Source organism: Gymnodraco acuticeps, unplaced genomic scaffold, assembly GCF_902827175.1.
Source record: "Gymnodraco acuticeps unplaced genomic scaffold, fGymAcu1.1, whole genome shotgun sequence".
NCBI lineage: Eukaryota > Metazoa > Chordata > Actinopteri > Perciformes > Bathydraconidae > Gymnodraco > Gymnodraco acuticeps.
Genome location: NW_022991632.1, coordinates 512955 through 530748, shown reverse-complemented (window position 1 = coordinate 530748; position 17794 = coordinate 512955). Strand labels below are relative to the sequence as shown.

Below are 17794 nucleotides of genomic sequence, written 5' to 3'. Positions count from 1 at the left end.
TACACACACATATATATTACATATAAATATATATATTACATATAATATATATATATATATATATATATATATATATTACAAGTAACCTTGTAATGGATTTAAACATTTCGACCATTTTTTAATTCTCTTCTTCTTTATACAATATGTTTCTATGTAGCTTTTCCCAAAGGCAACCATTCTGAATTAGAGGCTTATCATGGTTTTAATACTTCTATGGATCTTTATTCAACACCTAAACTCACAGTTAATAATGTATGATGCAACTCGTGCACAATACTACAAGCTTATCTTCCATCACACTTAAGCTTTGATTCACTGATAAGCTCACTTTAGCATTTGAGAGTCACTGGCATCCTGATTATTTAGGCACTAAAAGAGGGAGGGGTGACGGTCATATGAAACTTTGCTTGAATGGAGTCTGTTAAAAAGAGATACTTCACACACAACATGACTTTTCTATATCATAACTCATAATTGAAGTAAAGTTGGCCGGATATAATAACAGCAAAACTATTTTAAAAAACATTAGCTCACCAACTGTCACATAACTCGGCGCAGGCTTTTAATCCTGTCGTATGCTCACTACTTCCCAAACACATTGATTAACATGCATTTTCAGTAAATTCATACTTTTAAAAAAACCTCCACATAACAGATGTTTATAATTTTGCTGTTGTTAAATGCGGCCCCCATTCACTACAATTCATCAAACACTTTCTCAGTTTTTCTGAAGTATTAAAGTTAACACAGGGTGTGAAATTGATTTACAAATGATTATTTTGTGGATAAAGTTTTTCTTTTACATCAAAGGGGGTTAACACAACAGTTTTCAATATGCAGCACTACAGCAGGTTTTTAAATGACTCTTCTTTAGACTTTGTCAGACAATAACGGTCCTCCATTTAAGCCATTCAAATTGGATTTTACAATGCAAGGCTAATTTTTAGATTTGAAAAAAATCCCCATTGACAGGCTTGGTTGTACAATCTTTCAACTCTGGACTTTACAGAACCAAGAATCAACTAGGACGTAACAAATGAAGAGTATGGTAATACATGATGCTAAAACTGTGACACGTTAGACAGGAATCAGCTCACACAATTTGAAGGCTAACGGCTGATTAAGAGGCCGTTATCAGTGGTTATCGCTACCGTTCTCATGCGTGCAAATTTAAAACAACGACAACAACACAAACAAAATAGTTGTTTAGGTTTATCCAACCAAACTGCTTTGTTATAGCTAGGAGAAAAAATGTGTTTGTGTTAAAGTGACTATGCTTGTGAAGCGAAAACTGACATAATAAGATGTAAACAAAAAGACAAAACAAATTGTGAACTTAGATGGGGCGCCAACACCAGTTCCCTGTTCACATCCCCCACCCCTAATGGAGTTTCTCGTGACATCGCCTGCCTTTGATTTTGTCATATTTGCTAAAGTCACTAGAGGTAGGTGTCATCTTCTTGTTTTCCTTCTTCTGGTGATCAAACGTGTGATAAAACCTATAGTGGGTGTAGCAGGCCCCGTCCGACACACTATGGGGCTGATAACCACTGAAATTAACCCATTTAAAATCAGCTGATAATAATCAAATTGGGTACATTTAGGGCTGGATATCATTTGGTGATTTTTGGTACATATAGTTGCTTTAACATAACTTTTTTGAGAACTATTTGACAATTGTTATTAAATAGTTAGATGCAAAAATCCAAAGAATCAAACAGCTACAGAGACGGTTCAGAGGAATGAGACAATGGAGGATGTTGAGGTAGACGGAGTGAAAATAATAACACTACACTAGGAGGTAATCAAGGTAAACAGAGATCAGAGTGCGGGATGCAGCTAGCATTTGTACATGTCTTAGAGAACAAGCCAAATAATCAGGCAAAAAAAGGATGTAACTGTTATAGGTATACAGTTAGGTCTGTTAATACTTATTGGAAACAATGGTAAGAAACAACAAATCTTTCAACAAATCGGTTGCATATCTTTCTGCTTCTCACATGCAGGAAAATATAACATTTACAAAATACTAATAATAATAGTCTAAAATCATCCTGTCTAAATCCTTTAACCTTCACTGATCTCCATCATCCTCCTTATGACGTCCAAAGTTATGTGAAGCACAGAGACTGTGGGAAATGTCTTCATAAAGATGGGGTGAAAATACAAACTGAGGTGCTTGTTTTTCAAAAGTCTGATCAAATGTTATAAAAAGCTGGTGCACTTTCTGTAGATCTCCACTTGGAGTCAGGGACATTTGTTAATAACGTTTCTGTTCATATTATTCGTTAGGTCTGTGAACAGAAAAGTTATTACAAAAATATCCCTGACAAAAGTGAAGAAGACAGTGTGGAGTGTTTCTTTTGAGATTTCATTTTACAAAAAATTGGGTTTAACGTCAATGGAGAATTTATGTTATGAACCATTTCTGTCAAAGTATGTCGCTTACAAGCAGAGGTGATCATAGTTGTTGCCTTTAAGGATTGTAACAATTATTAATTTGCCAAATGATGCCGATATATTTCCTTATCAAGCATTAAACACTGCCCTTAATTGTGCTGGTGCATTATAAATTGAGTTTGTTGAGTACCTAAGTAGCACCACATTCCGATACCCAGCCCTACACAAAATCAACATGCTACATGATCTACACAAGTCTTGGTTGTGTACAGGGCTCAGTGTTTCCAAGAGGAATGCTGGTGGTTATTGTCCTGTTCGGCACTACGAGTCGTATTCAGAGTGCTCCTCTATCAACATGGCAGGTGGATTGCTTACCCTGCTGCCAAAGTCCAGGCAGGAAACCCCCAGGGCAACCAAGCAGTGCCAGGCCTGCAGACAAAACACAGGGGGGGGGAGAAGTCAAGACACAACAGGGTGTGCGAGAAATATGTTGTTTCACTTAAACATTCCTAAAACAGAACATTTAAATACATTAGACAGTTTTCAAAACAAAAATGTATTTCATCATAACCCTAACCCTGAACAATACATCACAAATAAATCAAACTGTTCTTTTTTTTTTACCATCTGTAAGTAAGTAACTATTTGTATACCTAGTAAACTAAATTGGTCATGCTACCGATTTCAGATTAGCAGCACCTTAAATGTTGGATTACTGGATCCTGGTTGAGTTTGATTGTGATTGTGATTAACCTTAATTGCTTCAGTTGTCTGCACTTCACTGTGTTTGTTCTCACAATTAGAAATGTAAGAATGAAGAGAAGACATATATTGATTGTTAGATAAGTTTAATTACTACAATGGATTTATTAATTTTGGTGATTGTAACTATTGGTTAATATGGGGAAAAGAAAACTAGGTTGGCAGCACTGTAGTATAACCACATATTTTCTGTAGCAAGATCAAGAGCAAAAGGTTTATCCTACTGTGCTCGTCACTGATTCATTGTCTGCATTAAAAAAAAAAGTTTACCAAATGTCAAAGTACTAAAACCAAATAATGAGAAGTAATCCGACTCACCAGGTAGCCCACAAAGCACAGATAGGCCAAGGAGAGCAGAGCAGCGAGGACATAGAGCAGCACACTGTGCAGCGCCGTGACGTACACCACCACAAAGTACATGTTGATGGCACAAACCACCAGGATGACGACGCCTCCTGAAATCTTCCACACCCTGAACAAACAGACAGTTCATTAGACCATTGAGAAATAAAGGGTTTTTAACAGCTTCCTGGAAAGTGTTCCATCTAACCACTAAGTAAATTCCTAGTTTGCATAATCCAATATTGGCCTGTCAGAATACAACATTGGATGAGTATCATCCTACAGTATATGTTGTTAAAGAGAGGAACATTCAGTTTCAAATAAAACTGTCTAGAACAGAATGACTCACATGACCTTGAGCAAAGAAGTTGCATGATTTCTCAATGAATAAGTAAACACAGACCCCCATCACAACACATTTAACAAAAAAGGCTGTCAAAGAAAGATTTCCTCCCTTCCATTTTCTGGTTTATAAGTTAAATTAACTTTGATACTAAAACATCCTGAATAGTCAGGTATTAATGATAAAAATAAATCACATTACTCACATTCCGTTTGCAAAGTCGTTCATAATGGATTTCATACTGGTGAAGGTCAGAATTGGGATCAAAGCAAAAGGAAGCTGTTGAACAGAAAGAAAGGTCAATGAATATGTTTACAGTTTCGTACGACAGAATAGGACAGAGTAGCAGTGGGTTAAAGTCACACATTTTCCCTCATAAGGGCTTTCACAAATTATTCTTCCTGACCTGCATGCTTTGAAGAACGTTCAGGAAGTCATTCATCCCCGTCAGATGCTTAACATCCTGAAAAATGGCGACCAGCAGTGTAGGAGTGATGGCGATGGAGCGGGTCAGCAGAACCCGCGCAAAACGGGACCAACGAAGGTTCAGGAATCCCTTCAAAAACACAAAAGAAAAACCTGAGCACTTATGTTTGTTTTTTTATAAACATTTCAAGGTACCAAAACACACTCCTACCTCCATGACAAACTGCCCAGAGTAAGTGCCTGTCATGGTGGAGCTCTGTCCCGCTGCCAGGATTCCTATGGCCCAGATGTAGAGGGCTGCAGGTCCAAAGATACAGCCCAGCACAATTCCCTAAGCAAACAAACAGATACGGAAATAAGTTATCAATCTATTCATCAAAATGCAGGTTCGTACACTATTGTATATTAACTGCAAAAAAACGCCACGTATATATATACATAATAAGTATGTACAGTCGTAGGGAACCCACACAGAATTGAGACACATCTCAAATATCATGAAAAGATCTGCGATGCGTTCTTATCCTCTCGAATACATCATGAAAAAATATAGATTTTGTTCTATGCACCAATACTGTAAGTATATCTGGTTTTTATTTATAGGAAGTGACGTTATATGTCAAGACACAATTATATATTACTGTTGGGAGGACGTACCCCTTTGTAGATGTCCACCTGCAGTGTCTCGTTGTTACGAGGGAAGAGATCTTTTGGCAGGAGGCCGGTTTCATTGCACTTTTGATTCTGAAACCAGGAACACAAACACATGCTAAGACACAACTCTTGGCTCTGCACAATGTTGGTCAACCGTACTTAACAGAAAATATGTTTTTGGTTTTAGTATGAAGAACAGCAGTAAAGAGGGCAGGATTCTCACCATGTCATTATTGGTTTTGCCGTAGAAGGCCTCGGCAAAGACCGCTACGACAAAGACGTTGATCAGGAAGGAGATGAACAGAGCGACGGTTGCCTCGATGAAGTAGTACTTGTTGGCTTCCTTTACTTCATTCTTATTTTTCCGATCAATATCCCGAGACTTGTATAAAAGGAATTAAACAGAATAACACAACCATCAAACAACCAACATCTGCTTTAAGAATCTTTAAAAATGGCATTTATAATGCTGAGCTTTTCAATTACTATTTTATATTGTATAGGACAAATGGGACTGCTTCACAGTTTACAAAAAATGTGTATGAATTAGGGCTGCTCGATTATGGCAAAAATCATAATCTCGATTATTTGGGTCAATAATTGCGATTCTTAAATGCGATTATTCATTGATTTGAAAACATCCATTTATTGTACTTTAAAACAAATACAAATAATAATTTTAACTGTTGAATTATATGTTCAGGGTAATCAACTGAAAAACCAATACAAAATAAAATAAAATAAATGATACATTCATATCTACATTTAAATAAATAATATCAAAATAATAAATGTTGCAGTGCACTGTCACAACCTGAAAACTCCTTAACATATAGCCAATATTTTGGTAAAACATATTCAACATATTCCACTAAGTTAAACATTAAAGGCTGGCCCACCGTCATGGTCCAGATGTAACAGGAAATAAATGTTGAACTACAATTTAAGACCAAATAAAAATGTTTTGGCCACCATGGCAAATGCTGGTAGGGCTGCTCATGTCATCTCTTAAAGATGTTTTGCAAGAAACTAGCGCTGCTCGATTATGGCAAAAATCATAATCTCGATTATTTGGGTCAATAATTGATATCACGATTATTAAAAACGATTATCCATTTACTTTGAAAACATCAATTTATTGGAGAACATTTTTTTTAACAGTATGTTTTTAACAGTTGATTACCCTGAACTTTAAGTATAACTCAACTGAAAAACCAATACAAAAAAAAATTAAGAAAACATTTATAATAATAATACAAAAATAATCGTTATATTTCGATTACGTTGTTTTCGTAATCGTTGCAAGCCATAATCGTAATTGCGATTAAAATACGATTAATTGAGCAGCCCTAGTATGAATATTACAAATTACGGTGGCCCTGAAGTGCAAGACACCACAGCATTTCACAAGACACCACAGCATTTCAGAAAACACCACAGCATTTCAGAAAACACCACAGCATTTCTCATTGGGACGGAAAGGGTATTCCTTAGGGAGAACACTTCTTGTTTTTGATTGGACAGAGCCAGCCAGAAAAGCACTGCTGTGATTGGTTATTTTTGCTGCCAGTCAAGAAATGACGCTTCGTGATTGGCCCAACACATCAGCCGTTAGCACACACTCAGAGTTCACAGCTCCTCATATCTGTTCAGAAACTGGACAAAAGTTAAACATCTACAAAACACAGACTGTCTGTGTCATGGCGAATACAGTCGCTGCTTTATTTATGTCTGTATGACGTTGTTGTGAGTGTGGACGGAGCAGCTACAGGTTAGTTTAGCATGATCGATCCGATTCCGATAGGATTTACATGGAGATACGGCCCGCCCCCTTTCCAGCGTCTTGTTTGAATGACAGGCGTAAACACAGAATTAATGCTTTATTAATTCATGGTTTTTAAGGGGCTTATCTCCATGTAAATACTATGGGAGACTACCCAATATTCGCATCGCTCTAATCGCTCGAGTTTCACAGCGGCTGTCAGCTGTGTTTGCTCCTGTCATTCAAACAAGAGGCGCTGGAGAGGGGGCAGGGGCGTATCTCCATGTAAATCCGATGGGAGATACCAACTACAACAAAATGAACATATTTGACCGTGATTTAATCATACACGTTTCAAAGTGATGCCGAAGTAACTACATACTGATAACGGTTAGTAAAAACCATGAATTAACGCTTTGACAAGTCTGCAGATAAGACGGCAGGCGAAAAGCTTTTAAAATGCGTGTTTTCTGAATGGAATCGGATCCATCAGGCTAAGCTAACCTGTAGCTGCTCCGTCCACACTCACAACAACGTCATACAGACATAAATAAAGCAGCGACTGTATTCGCCATGACACAGACAGTCTGAGGTTTGTACTTGTTTAACTTTTGTCCAGTTTCTGAACAGATATGAGGAGCTGTGAGCTCTGAGTGTGTGCTAACGGCTGATGTGTTGGGACGGTTGGGAACGGTTGGGACATATTGCGCTGTCGGGCGTTGACCAATCACGAAGCGTCATTTCTTGACTGGCAGCAAAAACAACCAATCACAGCAGTGCTTCTCTGGCTGGCTCTGTCCAATCATAAACAAGAAGTGTTCTCCCTAAAGGAATACCCTTTCCGTCCAATGTGAAATGCTGTGGTGTTTTGTGAAATGCTGTGGTGTCTTGCACTTCAGGGCCACCGTAACAAATAGCTATAGTATTAATAATAAACGTTTATTTAGAAATAAACAGCAAGTGAAGTGAAGAACAATTGACCCAGAGGTAATACAAAAATGTGTACTTTTAAATTTGTTAGCCAATACAATAAAGTTGACCTCAAACAATGATGTTCTGCATTGTCAAAATAAAAACTGTGCAAACAATTTGGTAAGAAAAACAAAACTAGTTTTTCTGAATAAAAACAAATGTGCTACTAACCTTGACCAGTGCTGAGTGCAGGTAGATGTTGTGGGGCATGATGACGGCGCCTACAATTCCCACGGCCTGCTCCAGCTGCACAGACCCACAGCCGGCGCAGTAAGGGATGAACATCCCCTTCAAAAGCTCCGTTTGGTCTGGTGCTGCCACCACATACTACGCACAGGCAAAAGAGAGTCACATCTGTCAAAATCTGACAGCTGTCAATAAACACTTGAACTATCCAGGACATTGTAAGGGTCTTTTACCTCATAACCAAAGCTCAGAGCCATTACGGTGATGAGGAATCCAAAGAAGGCTTCAAGTTTCCTCAAGCCTACAAGGAGGTACAAACTGTATCAACACCTGGAAGCACAGCTTTCATAACACATTGAATGTTAAAGGTGGGGTAGGTAAGTTTCAGAAACCGGCTCGAGTGCACTAAAATGTGAAAGTACACAGCCGAAAAGAATCCGCCCCTTCCTTCAGAGCACCTCCTCCAACACACATGAACGCGCACATGACGTCAGCAGACTGGTGAAAGTGGCCGCCTGTTGCTGGCGAGTCATTGAAGTACTGCTGCAATGCACGCCCAATGACGGCACGCCCAATGAGGGCACGAGATACATTTGTGCGTGCACGAGATGGAAGGCTGACAGACAGGGCGGCAATCCAATCTGTTTAGCCGGCTCGGCTAAACAGATTGGTTGTACTTTTTACAGTATTACGGCTTCCACAGATGACATTTTTTAATGGATTTTTTGTCAAAGCACTTAAGATATTCATTGCTATCGGGATATTAAGAGCATTCCATGGAATATAACAAAAAGTGTATCTCGAGCCGGTTTCTCAAACTTACCTACCCCACCTTAAGTAAGTGAATCCCTACCGTATTTGTCTAGAAAGAGGAACACAAATGTGTCTGTGATGGTGATGAGGACTCCTGCCCACAGTGGTATCCTGCAGGGGAAAGAGAAGAACTACAGTAACTCCTCACCATTACAGAAATATACACTTTGTAAATATTTACAGGCGCTTCTAATAGTACCTGCCCACTGAGAGAAGGTTGAGAGCGATGGCACAGCCAATGACCTCCTGCATGTCCGAGCCAATAATCGCCAGCTCCACCATCACCCAAAGCATGACCCGAGGAACCTGAAACAGAAATAAAAGAACGGATATAATCAGAGAGTGGAAGATGATGTCATTTAGCAGCGTTTAATACTCTTAAAACAGGATATTAAAAATGTAGGGCTGTTGCGGTTGATGTTTTATATTAAAAGCTTCTATTGAGTTTTACCAAAAAGGCTTTAATGACTGTCATCATATTTTTTGTTCTGACCCTACGAAAAATGTTAAATAAAGTGATTGATTGGATTAACTGATTTTTCATCAAATCAAATGTCACTTGTCCATCAGGCATCCCTTTGTATGACAAGCAGGGGAGGGCAAACTGTTCTTTGACAGCAGTGAAAACTTTGTTTTTGGAAAACTAAAAACCAACAAACATGAATTAAAGTAGAATATTTGATTAGGAAAATAAACATTTTGGATAGGCTCTGGAGGTATTGGAGATGTTTGGATCAGAGACATTGAAACACAGCGACCCTTGTAATCTAACTATTCAAATAGTAGAATACTGATTTTGATCAGTGACATGCAAAAAAATAATAATAATTAATTAATTAATTAAGGTTTAAAACTTTACTCCATTTGGTACAGCAAAAATGGAACACTCATTTTGACACTCTTAACTCACTCACACATTCAGTCTCATTCATGAAAAGTTAATGTACAACAAGAAAGGGGAAGTTAATATGCGTTATGAGTGCTGATTGCTCACTGTGGAATACTGGCGGTTGCAGACTTCAGCCAGGTGCATCCCTGTGACGACCCCGAGGCGCGCAGCCAGCCTCTGCAGCAGCAGCCCGATGATGGTGGCTCCGAGGAGGATCCACAGGAGCTGAGACACAAAGACAAATAAATCAGTACAATCACTTTCCCTAAATGTAAGTCATTGCACCTATGATGAAGTTGATGCCTTTTCTTAGAGAAATACTGTATGTTGATGCAACCTATTTTGTGTGACAATTGAGCAAGAGACAGACAACACATGACTAGAGGCCATTTTGCCTTCAAAATAAAAGAATACTGATACTAAAATGTCACCTTATAGCCGGCTTTAGCTCCGGACTGCAGGTCGGACTCGATGTTCCCTGGATCCAAGTAAGCAATGCTCATCAAAAACCCCGGTCCAGTGAAGGCCCAGAGTTTACGGAAGCTGAACATCTGAATGGGGGAAAAGTCACATTTCGGCATTACTGATAACATGTAATTTGATTGATATGGAGTTGTATACATTCCAAAATAAAGTGTGTTAAGCTTCCCAAAATCTAAAAAAATAATATAACTCCAATAAGTTTAAAACATTATACTTGACCTTTGAAACTGATGATGATACATGATTACATACGTACCCACACTTAAGCGTGTGTTTTGCTGCTTGTTTGACATGAAACAGTGGTATATAAGGATCTTACCTGGCTGACATTGTCAGGAATGGCCACCTTGTCCTCAAAGTATGTGGAGAAGGGTTCATCCTGGGCTACTGGTGAGGAAGGAGGAGAGACGGAGCTGTACTGGTTTGTCTCAGCTCCATTCTCCTGAGGGGAGTCCTCTGATAGAAACAGAGAAGAAAGGTGCCATTATGACAAATATCTTTTTAAACATGGATTTCACTTTTGTAGTTCTGAAAGTCCTTTCTAATGTTTAATGATAAACTCTCTACTGACACATTTCATTGCTACAACAGTGTTGCAGTAGGCCATGCTACATGATTTTAGTATTGACAGCTAGGTGGGAGAAAAGTACCTAGTAGTAAAAAGGGTTCAAGATTTGCCCCATAAATTATTTTTGGTTTAATGTAAATAGAAAATAATTGTTGTGATACTAGACTAATACTTTAGCAACAGCACTTGATGCTTTTCAACATAGCCAAACTCTCAAACCTCTGTTCACCTAACCGTAACCAAAATTGTACAGCAAGGTTAGCATGAGCAAAGTGAAATTGGTTCTGACTAAACCGTTTTTTTTTTACTTTCTAAAGAGCTGAAGTCTTATGAGTTAGCAGACATACAGCAGATACCCAAGGAACAACAACAGCTCTGCCATTAAAATATAAACTAAAACAGATATTTCAAGGTGAACAGAAGACAAAACACAGCTTCCGTCTTAGACTTGTCTGAACAGCAGCTTACTGCATGGACTTAAAGATTGAGCCACAGTTTTAATGACCAGAAGCGACATATTCTCAATATATTCTCATATTGTCTTTACACAATAATGTTAAGACCTGTAATTATGACCCATTATTCAACTCCTAAGCCCAATGTACCAACAAACATGTTTTATGAGAACACAATGAAAGGAAAATAATTACAGTCAATATTTACAAGAGTAAAATCGCAGAAAAAGCTCTTCTAACTCTTGTGTTTACCATTTCTGGCAAATGATATACCAGAAAACATTGTGTACTACTCACTGAGTTTGGACCTTTCATTATTTCCTTCCTTCATTTCCAACTGACGGCAGCTCCCACAGTCCGCTGCTCCTAACAATGACTCTGCTTATAAGTGAATGACTTTGCCTTGATCATCACTTTTGTTGTCATTCGTCGCTTAAAGACATTCTTACATCCTGTTTCTAAAAACGAGCCCCAAAAGACAGAGAAGTAAAGTACGCACGCCAAGGCACACATCTGCTCTTTTTTTCCATAGAGGAAAACCGAACCATATTGCAAATAGTAATAGTAATAGCAGTGTGACCTGCCCTCTCTGTTTGCCCTTTAATGATTAAACCATTTGCCAGATAAGATCAAGCAAGCCACAGCTTAGTCTGTCTATTAAAAACACACCTTTTGTAATGTGCTTTGACTTAGTCTATTACATGTTATGTATGTCTGATGTTTGTTTAATGTTTTAACAAATTATCATACACCTTATGTCTAATTTTAATAGTTTTAAAATATTATCATATACCTTATCCTCATTTATTCTTCCATGATGTTCTCATCTAATACTTTATTTTTTCATTGTATTGGATTTTTTTATGCTGCGTTGTAAAGCACTGTGATATATGTGTTTTTAAAGTGTTACACAATATACATTCAGATACTTCAATTATTCCAAGGAAGAAAGAAAACAAATATTATTTTTTATAAATATGAGTTTGAGTTTTCAAAAGTCAAGCCATGGCTCTGGGGCAACATGTATATAAAAAAGTGTTCAGTATTCTTCAGTAAAATATTGTTTTAAGCCTCTCTGTCAGACGCACGCTGACACAGAAAGAGGATTGCAGCCCTAACCCAATGGCCAGAGTGTGTAATGCTGGAGAACACACAAGGTGTGTCTGTAATGTGATGGTCGTGTTTCTGTTGTCTTAAGCTTTACCTTCCAGGAGGTCTTCGTCTTGCTCGGCCTTCATCAGGGCAGGCTGAGGGATCCCTGGGAACTGGAGGGATGAATATCAGCCTCCCTGGAATACAACAACAGATACATCATCTTGAGGAGCATGAAAGACATGACTGTTGAAGGTAAAACAGTAATTATCACATAAGTGATGATTTGCACTCAAACAACCATTGAGCTAAAATGACTGGATTCCCAAAGAGACTTACTTCAGGTTTTCTCAATAACAGTAAATGCAAATGTGAATGTATATCATGAAACATTTGCAAAATGGTCTTGCCCTTTCCCCTTTTTATTAAAACAATATTGATTCGATTTATTTAACAAATATGCCGTTTCATTGATTGGTCTATAAAATTGTGAAAAATGTCTGTCCCAGATTCAAAACCCAAGCTGATGTCTTTGAATGTCTACTACTTTCAGTCCAAAGCAAACTAAATTAAAGAGTATAAAACAAAGAAGCCAGAAATATACATATTTTCTAGGCTGAAAAAAGCGTTCCAAGCCATTTTAGCTTAATAAATGACTTTGTATTAATTGATTCATCGAATTTGCCGTTGATCAACTAACTTTTCTCAGCTGTTCAAAGCTCTGATTTCTTTTAGACAAAAGAGGCCATATCAGTAAATGATAATAAATACAACATAAGAACAACAACACAGAGATATCATAGCAGTTTGCAAGTCCACAGTGATGAAAACAAAGTAACATTTCTTTCCAAAGAACAAGAGAAATACCTTGTGACATTTATGTGTGGGCTCAGTTACGGCCATTTTGGTTGCAGAATTAAAGTCAGGAACATTTCTAGTCACACGCTTATGACTTGCAATTATCTTGGGAGCTGAATGCATCATTAAATGTCACCTAATGTACTTTTTCATTAAAATGTCTAAGTCATAAAAATGACTCTGCAACATTAAGAGCATGTGAGAGGTCACTTCCTTAATGAGAACCTTTAAGAGTAAACCTTGAGTTGACCACCGGAACCAGTTTCACTTCCACCACATGCATCCTTCCTCTCACACTTGGCTCCACAGTCAAATTAATACTTCTTTATTAACACCCCGAACATTTTATGAAAAAACCTTCAGTCCACACAGAGACAACCGTTTTATATAACGGCAAGTTATTTGAGACAGAGAGTGTAGCTCCTTTAAAAAGCATGTGACTATGGGATCATACGAGGCAGCAGACAGAGCTGCTTTAAAGGTCAACGGTTTCATCTGAGTGTCACTTTCTTTGGTTCACAACTCAACATGTGCTCTGTATTGTAGTATTTGGCTTTATAAAAAGTGATTTAAAAAGATTACATTTTGAGAAATGATATTAGTTTACAACAAATGTGTTTCTTGAAATATAAACCCCTAATACTCGACAAAACATCATGTGGACATAAATCAACCAGCTTGTTTTCAAAAAGGAAGGTCTAAGCCACAGGATGGTTCAGTTTTCTGCATCTCAAGACCCTTAACTGTTGTGTGTTCTCATGTGGCTGCAGCCAGCAGTCAGAGTGAATGAACTAGGAAGAGTACAAAATGAGGTTTGAAATGCGGTATTATTTTGAAACTAAGATTTCTTTGCTCATAAAAAACATAAACGATACCAAACCAGCTAAACTAGTAAAAATGATCCTATAATTGAATACCATTGACAATGTATGCAGACACACATGATGATGCTATTTTCTCCAATCATTTTCTCCAATGATTTTTCCCAACGTCAATCAAATCAAAACAACTCCACTAAATCTCTAAACGAATGTGTCTCTCACTCTACTAAATGACTGCCTCATCTTATTATATACTACCTGTAACGGAAACTTCTGTGTAGCTATGCAGTGGGAGTCACCGACTCAGGAAGGAGACACGGGAAGAGCAGTAGCTTTGATGTCAAACACATGATGGTTTATTTGGAGTTAACGGCCGGAGGATTCACATCACAAGTCCAAGAGTCAGAGGTTCTGACTTCACGGTAGAGTTGCCACGTCAATTCTGGAGAGCCTCTCTCTTGCCAGCCCATCTAACTGGTTTCGCAGAGAGTAAACAACATATTTGAGGAGATAGCCTAAACAGTGTGGGAACACAGAGCTACTTGCCTCGGACACTTATGACCTCGAAGATTTTACCTTGGAGTCCACAAATACAGAGAAGGAAGTGTCCCAGTGTACCCACAACACAGACCATCTGTATCCCAGTATTGACCGGTCACAGAATGGGAACAATAACATTATTGGCTAAGCCGCCTGTGTCCTTAAAGAAGGTAAACAGACATCGAGGTTTGTCCTGTATGTTACTAATTGGCGTCTTATGATAATTATTTCCACAACACTACCTATGTTTAAATAAATGTTTTTATGTCATGTTATTTTTACACATTTACTTTAATTTCTAATGGTCATTTATATATTTGTATTGTATTTTTTTTTAATATATATATATTTTGTATTATTCTAAAATGGAGAAACTGTGACAAAACCCAACTCCCCCGGGTTAAGACATTATTCTGACTGATAATGTTAATAATAAAAACATTATTTTGCAGAGGATCATGTTGATCAAGTAATGTCTCACAGTAAGTTTTCCTGATGAAGATCAAAACAGGACTGTTAACTAAGACTAGAAAAGGAGATTTTAGTGTGCAGGTATTTACTTGTTTTAAGTCAACTGCCTTTGTCTTATCACCTGGTTAAATAATATATCAGCTTAGTTCTGTTCAGCTTTTGATCAACCTACAGCAGGTGTATTAAAAATACATTTTATTGCAGAACCTTGTGACTTGGTTTTGGACTTTCACACATCGTCAGGTTATTTTTGTACACTGTGCTATCTGACATGGTTGTACTGGTCCCAGACCCAGTGTGACCCGAATTCCACTCTTGAAGTTGTACAACTGCCTTTAAAATGTGTCAGGACTTATCTTTTCAAACTCCATGGACAATCACGTGTAGGTGGTAATAAAAGAGATTAAGACTCCGACTAGGTTTCCCAGAGGCAAAGAATGTGGTAGAACTTAATCCATATATTAGACTCAACATTATTCACCAGCTTCAGGAAATACAACTTATGCCATCACCTACATGAGTCAAAAAGTTGGAATTGACTATTTTAAATTAGGAGATATTCCTTTATTGCCACACAGCTAGGCTTGTGGAAATAATTTCAGTACGGGCAAGTTTGGAAATAATATAACATTTGAAAGTGGTAAGCTTAGTAACAAATCTCATCACTTAGTCACAAACTCATCTGACTTCCCCAAAAAGCCTTGGCCTCAAAAAACATCATAGGAGCCTAATCTGCATCGAACAGCTTTTACAATCATTAAATCTACGACAACTCCCAAACTGACAAATATTCTCTAATGTTACACCCCCTAAAAGGATGGCTGTAGCAGGCGGTTATACCACAAGAAAAAACGAATCTCAACACAGTAATGCCAAAGCAAACATCTAAGAAAACTTATTTTTAATGTTAGGCAAATATTGCAGGAAAAAAAGTAAATCAAGAACCCTGCACACACATTATGTCACAAACATACAAAGACCCCCTTCCCCCAGCAACAAACGGTTGTGTCTGCTGCCGTCTGGCAGGCTGTACCCAGCATCAGGACAAAGATCACCAGACTTAGGGACAGTTTTATCCAACAGGCCAAAAGACTGCTAAACTTGCACCATTTGTATTGTTTTTTTGTATTCGTTTTATGTCTTTTTTATATTTATGTTGCTATAGAGAACCGCAGTGACGCGTCCTAAAACCCGGAAGTAAGTTAGCATTTTTACCACGTCCGGTTCCTTCGATAAAAAGCAATGCAATTTCTCCATAGGATTTTGGAAAATAGCTCCAAATAAGGTCTGTGTTTGACACAAATTGAAGAGACAGATCACGTTTTGTTCTACGACATTAAATCCATCAGCAGTGATCCCGCTGGTGATTTTTGAAAAGTTTACGTGTCTGAAAAACGATGGTTGTTAACAAGTGGCTGAATAGGACTACAGAAGTTGTCCAGGTCGTTTTACGTCATTATACCGAACACGTAAAACACTCCCGCTAAGTTTGTTTGCCCTGTTCTGCTTGAAAGCAAGTGCCTGCCTCCTGCAAACTGTTCAAACACTTCAACTTGTTCCATTTACAATCTGTGTGTTTGAATATGGATCTTAAGTTGGCGTGACGTTGAAGCCGCGACCCTGCTAGTTCCTTTATAGCATAACGTTAGCATTTTGCGACTAGATTTATGCTTCGAAAATTATAAAAGTAGGATAGACATGTGGATATTATCCGGCTGAACAAAACGTGATCCGTCTTTTAAATGTGTCTCAACCACAGACCTTATTTCGAGCTATTTTCAAAAATCCTATGGACAAATTGCATTGCGTTTTTGACGAAGGAACCGGAAGGAGTTTATATCCGGGTTTTAGGACGCGTCACTGCGGTTCTCTATGTTGGAGGAACCTGTGACCCAAGGTTTTCATTGCACAACTACACTGTAGCTGTGTATATGACATTACAACCTTTGAACCTTTTGAACATAAAGTACTACTAAATTTTAGTAGGGACTCTAAGTTATCCCTACCTCTGTTCACATAAAGCCATGAGCTTGCTGTGTTGCGATGTCCAGGGACTACAGATGAAAAATAGCCTCCTGACTAGCATTTATAAAAATGTCCATTAATGTGCACTTTACCTGTTAAAATCAACTAATACACTTTAATAATGTATCAAGGTCTAGTCAATTACGGTTAATAACAAAATACACGTTAAATGTGAGACGGTGAAACTCAGTTGTACATGTTGAATCTGAATACATGTAATGATGACGATGATATAACCATGACATATGGGTCAAAGTGTATCCTAATGACTTCATCAACTCAGTATGATGCTGATTTCCAGCGTTGTCACGTGAGTCAACCCACCGATTGTAGTGCTCACAATAACATGATGTAAAAAGTAATCTCTTTAAATTGCTGCATTTTGCCTTTAAGTACAACATATGTGTATTTTTAGAATTAAGTAAACGGGTCATTCATATACTGCTGCAATCGTTTTTAATTAATTTGACAAACCCCCAAAGTAACATTAGTAAGGAGCTAACCAGAACTTCACCGTTTGGCCCCTGGTCTTGATAACTTTAACTACATGGTGATGTGGCTGCAGTCAAACCAACTAGCTACAAAACCCTTTATATATTATGTAAACTTAAACCCTTCTAACAAACATGCTTATAAAAACTGTAAACACCAACACTGTCGCTTTACTGTAACTATATTATTGTGATCGAGCTAGTTTCCATGGTACCCGTTAGCCGTCAGGTGGGATCTGCTAACCTACCTTTATCAAAGTATGAAAACGCTCTTACCTGTGTTCACTTTATGGGAGGGTACAACAGCAGGTTGTGTTTTGACGATTAAAGCGGCTTTTAAACTGACATCATCTGTGTAAATCTCCAGGTGGCTAGCTAAGTAGCACGTTATCAAGCTAAATTCTGGCAAAGTCGTATATTTCCATGTCAAATGTAAGTTGA

The 17794-nt window shown here is 38.0% G+C and overlaps 1 protein-coding gene across 4 annotated transcripts in view; it reads right to left on the bottom strand.

Annotated features, from left to right (window-relative positions):
* The window catches only part of LOC117534258 (natural resistance-associated macrophage protein 2-like), a 22748-nt gene extending 4954 nt beyond the window's left edge, over window positions 1-17794 (bottom strand). Inside the window, exons 1-17 of one of the 4 annotated variants that reach the window (XM_034198452.1) lie at window positions 17630-17794; window positions 12260-12344; window positions 11353-11421; window positions 10352-10488; window positions 9981-10100; window positions 9655-9774; window positions 8860-8966; window positions 8701-8771; window positions 8081-8148; window positions 7833-7988; window positions 5151-5309; window positions 4931-5017; window positions 4485-4604; window positions 4254-4403; window positions 4053-4126; window positions 3481-3634; window positions 2776-2829 (exon numbers count right to left, since the gene is read on the bottom strand). In XM_034198452.1, the coding sequence (XP_034054343.1) occupies window positions 2776-2829; window positions 3481-3634; window positions 4053-4126; window positions 4254-4403; window positions 4485-4604; window positions 4931-5017; window positions 5151-5309; window positions 7833-7988; window positions 8081-8148; window positions 8701-8771; window positions 8860-8966; window positions 9655-9774; window positions 9981-10100; window positions 10352-10488; window positions 11353-11421; window positions 12260-12293 (1680 nt within the window). In that variant the 5' untranslated portion in view covers window positions 12294-12344; window positions 17630-17794. Of the gene's footprint in view, window positions 1-196; window positions 2830-3480; window positions 3635-4052; window positions 4127-4253; window positions 4404-4484; window positions 4605-4930; window positions 5018-5150; window positions 5310-7832; window positions 7989-8080; window positions 8149-8700; window positions 8772-8859; window positions 8967-9654; window positions 9775-9980; window positions 10101-10351; window positions 10489-11352; window positions 11422-12259; window positions 12345-17629 lie in introns of those variants that run through there. The other 3 variants (XM_034198453.1, XM_034198454.1, XM_034198455.1) reach the window with 3 other exon arrangements.